Source organism: Pipistrellus kuhlii, unplaced genomic scaffold (assembly GCF_014108245.1).
Source record: "Pipistrellus kuhlii isolate mPipKuh1 unplaced genomic scaffold, mPipKuh1.p scaffold_m20_p_1, whole genome shotgun sequence".
NCBI classification, from domain to species: Eukaryota; Metazoa; Chordata; class Mammalia; order Chiroptera; family Vespertilionidae; genus Pipistrellus; species Pipistrellus kuhlii.
The window spans coordinates 16,115,785-16,125,285 of NW_023425404.1; the positions used below are offsets into that span (position 1 = coordinate 16,115,785).

At 46.1% G+C, this 9,501-nt stretch overlaps 1 protein-coding gene across 3 annotated transcripts in view; it reads left to right on the forward strand.

Moving 5' to 3' along the window:
* Positions 1-5,512, forward strand: part of DCAF5 (DDB1 and CUL4 associated factor 5) — a 102,664-nt gene extending 97,152 nt beyond the window's left edge. For all 3 annotated transcript variants that reach the window (XM_036433170.2, XM_036433161.2, XM_036433154.2), the window contains one exon: positions 883-5,512. In XM_036433170.2, the coding sequence (XP_036289063.1) occupies positions 883-2,619 (1,737 nt within the window). In that variant the 3' untranslated portion in view covers positions 2,620-5,512. The remainder of the gene's footprint in view (positions 1-882) is intronic.
* The last annotated feature ends 3,989 nt before the right edge of the window (positions 5,513-9,501 follow it).

Consider the following 9,501-nt stretch of genomic DNA (forward strand, 5'->3'; position numbering starts at 1 on the left):
CTTAATTACCTTGAACTTGATTTTTGCATAATTTATTCAGCTTGTTAAGTTGGGCCTTTGCATTTAGACAGACCTGAGTTTGAATCCTAGGTTAGCCACATTTTAGCTGTGAATCCATGTTTCTGGCCATGGAGTGGAGGGATGTTACGGGATGAGGCTGCAGTCTTGGGGTGAGGGGTGCCCTCTATTCCTGCAGTAACAGAAGAGTTGAGGAGCAAGCCAGCAACTCCCTGGGTTAAGAGAACCCAGTTTCCTGGGTAACTAATGTCTGCATGTCCAAGAGGGAAGTGCAATGTAGGCAGTTGGCTATTCTCATCAAGCTCCATAAGCAATTCCCATTAGTTAAAAATAGAAATGTTACAGTTGGAGAGAAGTGGAGTTAGAGGCTAAAATATTAACTGTCACAGAGGACTGACTGCTGGATCTGTTTCGCTTCAGCAAAGTGGTGCCTCTCTCTGTGCACAGCTTCAGTCTTCTGAGTTTTAAACACATTGGCCAATCTTAAATCCTCGTGTATCCTCTGAGATTATGAGGGGAGTATTATAATTTGCATTCTACTAATAGAGGAAGTGAAAGAGGCAGATGTATTTTGGGGGAGATGGTGGGTGATTATCATGGGCCTAGAGACAGGATTTAGGACTCCTGATTAGTGCTGTGGCCTAGACAAGGCTTTTCCCCATATCTGATGTTAGAAGCCTCAGTTTTCATATGTGCCCCAATATATTCCAGTCTGATGAAGACTATTTTTAAAGTTGGTTGACAAATCCTGGCTAAATGACAGGAAGGGTCTGGGAAAGCTCTGCCTTGGTGTTCTCTGTGGCCACCAGGTTTAGAATACTTGCCAATCAGCCCGCCTTGGTCTTGTTTTCACCCTCTGTGCAGATCTGGAGCCCGTACAAGCAGCCAGGATGTACAGGAGACCTGGACGGTCGGATTGAGGATGACTCCCGCTGCCTCTACACCCACGAAGAGTACATCAGCCTCGTGCTGAACAGTGGGAGTGGCCTGTCGCACGACTATGCCAACCAGTCTGTGCAGGAGGACCCTCGGATGATGGCCTTCTTTGACTCGCTGGTGCGCCGCGAGATCGAGGGCTGGAGCTCTGACTCCGACAGCGACCTGAGCGAGAGCACCATCCTCCAGCTGCACGCAGGGGTCAGCGAGCGCTCGGGCTATACCGACTCCGAGTCCTCGGCCTCGCTGCCCCGGTCCCCGCCGCCCACAGTGGACGAGTCCGCAGACGGCGCCTTCCACCTGGGGCCCCTGCGGGTCACCACCTCCAACACAGTGGCCGCCACTCCTCCGCCTCCCGCTTGCGAGGACGCAACCTCCCGCCAGCAGCGCCTGTCGTCCCTGCGGCGATACCAGGACAAACGCCTCCTGGCGCTCTCCAATGAGTCGGACTCTGAAGAAAATGCCTGTGAGGTTGAACTGGACACGGATCTCTTCCCCCGGCCTCGGTCTCCCAGCCCCGAAGATGAGTCCAGCAGCTCCAGCAGCTCTAGCAGCTCCGAGGACGAGGAGGAACTGAACGAACGCCGAACGTCCACCCGGCAGCGGAATGCCATGCGGCGCCGGCAAAAGGCGCCCCGAGAAGAGAAGCCCCCTGCGCCGCCCAAGCCCGCCAACACCTACATTGGAGAAGACAACTATGATTATCCCCAGATCAAAGTGGATGACCTCTCCTCCTCCCCCACCTCCTCTCCCGAGCGGAGCACTTCTGCTCTGGAGATGCAGCCAGGCCGGGCATCACCAACTTCAGACATTGAGTCAGTTGAGCGCAAGATTTACAAAGCTTACAAGTGGCTCCGCTACTCCTATATCTCCTACTCAAATAAGGACGGAGAGAGCTCCCTGGTGTCTGGGGAAGCAGAGGACAGCCCGGGCCCTTCCTCCAGGAAGGAAACCTGTCTAAACACCTTGGCAGCCCAGAGGAACCAGGACCTACCCCCTGAAGGCCACAGCAAGGATGCTTTAAAAGAAGGGACTTCCGCTAAAAATCCCAGCATTGCCCCAGGCCATGAGCACAGTGGCCACTCTTGGGCAGAGGCACCAGAGGACACCGCTCAGGACACTAACAATGGTGGCTCCATAGAACACTCTTTTGAAACCAAGAAGCTCAATGGGAAGGCTCTGAGCAAGGCCCTGAGCAGCCGGGCCGAGGAGCCGTCCTCTCCTCCTGTCCCCAAGGCATCTGGCTCTACTCTCAACAGTGAGTCTGGCAACTGTCCCAGGACCCAATCTGACGACAGTGAAGAGAGAAGCCTCGACACCATCTGTGCCAACCACAATAATGGACACTTACACCCTCGCCCCCCTCACCCTCACAACAATGGACAGAACTTTGGGGAGCTGGAAGCAGTGGCCTGCTCTTCTCCAGGACATTCAGACACTGAGCACAATTTGTCCCTGACAGGAGGTCTCCTACACAAAGATTGTTGTGGGTCTGAAATGGCCTGTGAGACCCCCATTGCTGAAATGAGAGAGGACCCTCCTGACCCCCCAGGCATAGACAGCAGCAGGGCTGTTCATGGCCATGGTGGCCTCAAAAGGCACCGAGTCGAATTGGAAGATACAGATTCAGAGAATTCCTCTTCAGAGAAGAAACTAAAAACATGATAAATACAAAGGGAAAACAAAAAGCTACAAAAAGGAGCTTTACAAAAAAATTTTTAATCCTGTTTAGTGAATACAGAGGAAAGGAAAAAAAAGTATTAAAGGCACATAAAACCAGGGCCTGAATTTTGTGTCTGATGCTGCTCCCTTCTATTCAACAATGGGTCTGATGTTTAGTTGTCCATTGGCTTGTGCTGTGCTAAGAAAGGGGGAAAATCCAAGTGACTCCTTTCTAGTCAAACTTGAGCCTAGTGTACCTGTGCAGATTAGATTCCGTCAAAGTAAACCCTTGTTGAGACATTTGATTTGTTCTTGTGTGTGTGTACACTGGTACGCGTGAACTCATTGTTTCAGACTTGTCCTTAGTTCTCCATCAGAAAAGGATCTATGGATCTGTGTTTTTTGCCATCTCACTTTGTTTACATGCCATAGGTGTTCTGGTCTTAATGATGAGTACCTGCTAAGTCAGGTTGTGCTGCCAGTAAGTAGTGGATTTGTGCTGAAAGACTAGGGAGGAGAGTAGAGACAGGCCTTCAGCCCATTGGCTGTGCTGGAAAGGAAAGCATGGTTCCTTTTTAAAGAAATCTTCCATGTTTTCTCTCAGTAGCACTTCTACATTGAGCATTTAACATAGACGTACTAAAAGTGAAGCATTTTTAATGCCAATAAGAGGTTAGCACTTAAGATGGGATTCAAGAGAACATAGATCTCTGATAAATTTCACTGATTACAAATTGAGTGATGCTGCAACACATACTACATGGAGGCCATACAACATAACTAGTTGTGGGTGACACTTTAATCAGTTAGATACTTAGTTCTAAGAGACACTCAGAATGCCCGCAGACACTTCCTTGGCCCCATGGGATGGTGTCGAGGCATATTGAAAGAAGGGGGAAAGATAGCTCTCAAGAACTTTGTGCTCAACCTACTAAAGTGGATGTTATATGTGTGTTAAAAAGTGTAGTAAAGAGCAGAGCGTGGTACTCTATTAATTTAACTCAACCCAAAATGATTGATGAGAATTGGTGGACCTAGCATCTTCCCCCAGGCTTGCAATTGGCAGAGGCTGTGGTGCTCTGACTAGATCTTGCAGAGCAGTGGACGTCTTGAAGTAACAGATTCTTCTTACGTAGGTCTGTTAGGAGGCAGAGTGTGTAGAGAGAGGAGTCACTGGTTTAAGACTCCTGGCTCCTAGAAGAGACTCTGTTGCATTGAGAGGGGGAAAGACCAAGAGATTTTCAGCGTCGCAGTGGTAGTTACAGTCACTTGGTTATCAATGAAGAGTTGTGCAAGACAGGAAGGACTAAGGATGACCAGATATCTTGTCATCGAAGTCATGAAAAGGCAGGAGAATAGTGGCAAGAAATGAGGAAGAGAGAGAGGAGAACACAATCACTTTCTTGGGCACAAAGGTGCTAGACAACGAGGAGCCCAGGCGGCATTGGGTGTGGGCAGGAGCCAATGTGTGACTGGTGTGGCCTCGCTGATCCTTTTAGAGGAGGACCTGTCCTACTGGAACTGGGACCAAGGGGAGACAGCCTGTGCAGGATGGAGACTCGGATGGATTTAGGCACTGGGGGAAGAGGGGTTATTTATAAATAGAACGTTGTTGGTTAAGCCAAAAGGAGATAGCTTGCTAAGCTGTGTGAAAGGAGAGATGTGCCTCGTCTGTGTGATGTGACTTGGGCGTGAAAACTGTCTTAGGAGACGGAGCTGAAGGAGTGTGAGTAGCAGTGGGGATGCTTACAATTTAACATTTGTAATCTCACTGGGGGAATAAAAATGGTTCTGTAACCATTAGAATTGCTTTGGATTTGTAATCAAAATGGTTTTATGATTTGTCTTTTGACTATTCACAGATAATTGTAAATTCTGGTTTTATAAGCCCAAGTCATTTTACATTTGCTTTTCCAAAATTTATTAAATTGGAATTTTTTAATCCTTTATATACTAAAAAGGATATAATCATTCAGTGTGTGTTTCTCTTCCCCTTCCTAGTCAGCATACCTAATGTTTTTGTTTTATTTAATCAGCAGGTATCCAATCAGTAGGCATCCTTTTCTGACTTCTCTGACAATTCACATATATTCCTGGAGAATAAAGAAGTTGTTCAAGTTCCCTTGCGAACTAGCCACTTAGTTACTGTTCCCAAATGCAGAATTTAGTCTTTTCATGTTAAAAAGCCTTCATCTCATTTGGGTACGCAAAAGAGAGGTCAAAGTTTATTCTGGTTCAACTTTAGTATTCAAGAGAGATCCTTTTTTAGTAAGGATGCCATTCATCCTTGAGAGAGACTCTTCCCAGCACCCCAGGGTCAGCATGCCAGGAGACAGATAGGCCCTCAGGATATCCACAGGAGCAGGAGAGATGCTTGTCTCTGTGGCCACTCCCCTCTTATTTTTAGAAATCTGTCTGTGCTTGTGGTCCTGGAAACCTGGCTGGAACCACTTCCAGGATCCCTTTGCCCAAACCCCCATAGTATAGAGGCTCCAATGTGGGAGCACATTTAATCTCCAGATTCTTCCAGGAGAGGTCTTTTTACCAGCAGGACTGTGGCACTCATTAGATCAAGAGCTATTCAAAAGTGCCTCGTGTCTTTTTCTGCATCCTACACATAACATTTTAAGTTGGCTGGACCAGATATATAAAACCATTTCTCACCACTTTATTTTCCACCTGGTTTTGTGATTCCTGTGTCGGTAGGACAGCAGGTAAATGAGTAGTTGGCTTGGGGCAAATGAAGGTTGCTACTGTGCTTGGTTTTCTAAGCCGGAATCCCCTGCTTGTCAAGGTGCCTTCCTGTGCTGAAGCCTTACCTTCTCACAAGCCCACCTCTCCCAGCAGCGCTAACTCTTCTCCTGTGTATATGCAAATAAACCTGTTATTCACTTCTCATGGCTTCCTCTTCTCTTCCAGGGGAGACTAGGTTTCTTAGACACCTGTCTTCTTACATTTCTTTTCTGGTTTAATTCTTGCCTAGTTGGAAACTTGATTCAAAACTACACTGAAGCCCTGACCGGTTTGTCTCAGTGGATAGAACGTCAGCCTATGGACTGAAGGGTCCCAGATTCGATTCCGCTCTAGGGCATGTACCTTGGTTGCGGGCACATCCCAGTAAGGGGTGTGCAAAAGGCAGCTGATTGATGTTTCTCTCTCATCAATGTTTCTAACTCTATTCCTCTCCCTTTTGGTAAAAAATCAATAAATATATTGATTTTTTAATATTATATATATATATATATATATATATATATATATATATATATTTTTTTTTTTTTTTTTTTTTTTTTTTTTTTAACTACACTGAAGACCAGAAGAAGAACTGGCCAGTGGTCACTGTCACTTCTAGGTATTGGGACAAATGCCACATCTGAACAACAAAATGTAGGATACACAGAGGTATTTATTTGGTCTGGAAACATTATTAGTTGGAACTGAACAAGTGAGGCAGTAAAGCAACATTATAAACAGTCCCCAAAGAAATGTTTTCTGATGTTTCCAAATATCAGATTGCTTTTCCTGCCCTGTCTCAGGCATGCACTACAAACTTGTTTTCTTAAAAGAAAAACAAACAAAAGGCCTTATACATTCTGCCTCTAAAACTGCCTCCAGTTAACTGAAAAATCTTGCCAGCCAAAACTCTTGTGAGGAAAATAGACCTTCCAATGAAAGACTGTCTTCCCTTAGGACCTGAGCAAGACACTGTGCCAGGGATGAACCACTAGGTAAATAGGGTTCGTGAGTCCAGACCTGCCCACAGCAGCAGGAAAATGGACAAGGTGTGTGGTTCTCAGAAGAGAGATTTCGGTCTCAGTGCTTGTTTGTCCTTGAGTACTCATCCTGGAATGAAATAATGTGAATTCAAGTGCTTGGAATTGTTTTTGAATTTCTTTAAAAGACAGTGCTTTCCACATGCAACAGAAGAAAAGTGTATGAAAGAAAATCTGAGCCATCTGTACCCTCATTACATTTTACTGTTAGTGCAAAGGTGATCAGATGCTTCTGAAAATGGAGGTTTAGCGGCAAAGAGAAACATCACTGGCCCAGCTCTGACATGGCCGGGAACAAGCAGGAGGAGCTGCTCACTCTTCACACAGGTTTTACTGGAGCCGAGCAGCAGGGCCCTGCAGGGCTGATCTGTAAGACAGTCACAGTAAGGAAATGGGATGTCTAGCACTTCAAATGACTAAAGTTGGGAAATGACTTCTGGAACCCAATGCCATGAGCTAATGGGATATTCCAGTTAAAGTACAGAATGCTAGTTACAAGTCTCCTTCTATTCAGCTTTGTTAGTCACCCCAATACCGGATAAAGTCGATAAAACACTGAGGAATCTGGGTGCTGACCCATGATCCTTAGGCAGGAGAGTCATTCTTGTGGTCTGGGGAAGACATTTATTTGTAGGGAAGGGGATTAGGAAGACTGGAGTGGAAGAAATGAAGTATCAGGTGGCTTCAACAGCTTTCCAGATCCACAGAACTAGCATTGAACAGGAGAGGAACCAGCGACTGAAACACTTAGTCATTAAGATTGTTTAAAATCGCCAAAACTGGTTTGGCTCAGTGGATGGAGCATCGGTCTGCGGACTCAAGGGTCCCAGGTTCGATTCCGGTCAAGGACATGTACATTGGTTGCGGGCACATCCCCGGTGAGGGGTGTGCAGGAGGCGGCTGGTCGATGTATCTCTCTCATCTATGTTTCTAATTCTCTATATTAAAAAAAAAAAAAAAAAAAGATTGTTCAAAAATCCCCAAGTAAAAGTCTTCATTTATAAAAATGGGCATTAGTAAAAATGCAGCATTGGCTTGGGAGCAGCTCTCTTTTCTAGAATGCATAAATTCCATGCAATGATTATCACCAGCACACTTAAATCAACTATATACCTAAAACAGGTGAGTGTGTGATTATTGGTGATTGGCATAGGCTTTCATAGGGAAACAAGCATCCTCCAACTTGACTTCCCAGACAGGTTAGCGATGCTACTCGGGGCCAACCCCCACCACCTTTTTCACTAATTTTCTCTATGCCTCAGAGTCAATGTTTTTTGTTGTTGTTGTTTTGTGTGTGTGTGTTTTTTTTTTTTTTAACATTTCTAGTCTGTCCAAGACCTTTCCTTAAATTATTAAGCCTAACTCAAATTCTTGAAAACAAATACAGAGGTCCCTCTCAACTCTGAAATCTGATCCCCCCCCCCCCCCAATTCCATGAATTCTCAAGTTGGGGATGGTGAGGATGGCACCAGGTGTTAGGTGCTAGACTGGTGGGATCAGAATGGACCCGGGTTCAGCAACCTCAGTACTTGAGTTTTGGCTAGAAAAGAATTCAGAGCCAAGACTCAAACTATAAGTTTGGAAAATCACAGAAGTACAAGTAACTCGTAGAAGAAATGGGCTTTGGAAACGAGGAAGGGCCCTTGGAGCTTGGGAATGAGGAAGTCAATGGTAACGTCTGAGGGGATGACAATGGGGAAGGGACCGGCACCCAAGAGGGAGTATCCTGGGTCCTCTGTCCTAAGGGTGTTAAGGATGAAGGTTTTAGGGGAGGTCCCAGGGGGAGATCTCAGTAGAATATTCAGCAGCTTTCCAGCTGGATTCTTTTAGGGTTGGAGTTTCTACTCATTGATTGGTCAGCACCAGGGCAAGGGGTTATTCAATGCAGCTGATCCTGCCATCAGCCTTAGCGTCACTTGTCTGGTTTTGCTTCTTTTCTGGGCAAGGAGTTGAAATCCAACTGAGGCCTAGATGTTATCTCTAGGGAGGAATGGTCAGGGGATCCAAACCTTGTGACCATCGATATGCTAGGGGAGGAAAGGTCTCCCCGGAGGCAAGGTCCCACCCTACAATTGTCCTTTGCTAGGAACCTATGGCTTTCTGCCCTGATGACCTGTACCTGGCCCGTCGTCCTTGCTCTGCCCGTGTCAGTTTAAGCGCCTACCAGAAACAGTGGGTGAGCCAGGATTTCTGACAAGAGTATAACTGCTTAGAGCCTCATCTGTAAAATGAGGAAAGAATGCCTGTCTTGGCATATTGTTAGAGAATTAAATGAGCATATAGTTAGCTTGGACCAGTGCCTTGTATACAGAAAGCACTAGCATTTGCTTCATTAGCATATCTTTTCTGGTCTCATTGCTTGTTGATAGCAGCATGCACATCATATAATAGGAAGGCTTTTTTGGATGGGGTCTGCCAAGGAATATAGAAAGTGAGTCTAGAGAAAGAATTTACTGTTTATTAGTCTGAAACCATAGGGAAAAAATAATGTGTCCCCATTATGGTGAACTTGACTAAAGCTGAGTTTGGAACCTTGGACACCACCTCCAACTTGGGGAACCAACTGTCTATAAAGACTGAGAGCTGGGAGCTTTAAAAAAAAAAAAAAAGAAGAAGAAGAAGAAGAAGAAGAAGAAAAAGCCAGGTCTGGCTGACAGAGGCCTCCAGATCCTTGCTTAGGCAGCAAGTCTGTGGCGGGTAGGGGAGGAGTGGCAGAGTAAACTGAAGTCTTAATATGGTGGTGCTGGAGATGACCCAGACCTCAGGAGCTGGGACAGCAAACTTCTCTCTGGCCTTCTGAGCTGAAATTCCCCCATCTGGCGCTGGGCCAGCCCTAGAGAATCAGGAGGGTTGCAAGCCATCGGAATGCTGTGTGTTTGTGCTAAAGAAAGGTTTTGACCAGAGTTTTCCATGCAGGATTGTTTTGTGTGTGTGTGTGTGTGTGTGTGTGTGTGTGTGTGTGTGTGTGTGTGTGTATTAAATATTTTGCAACATTGGGCTCAGCCAAGGGGAAAAGGGGTCAGAGTTCAGTCCCATCCTACTAAATCTCAGGACAGATCTGGATTAGAGATCTTTTGGCCCGTTGGTGGCATGTGGAGAGGGCAGGCAGAGA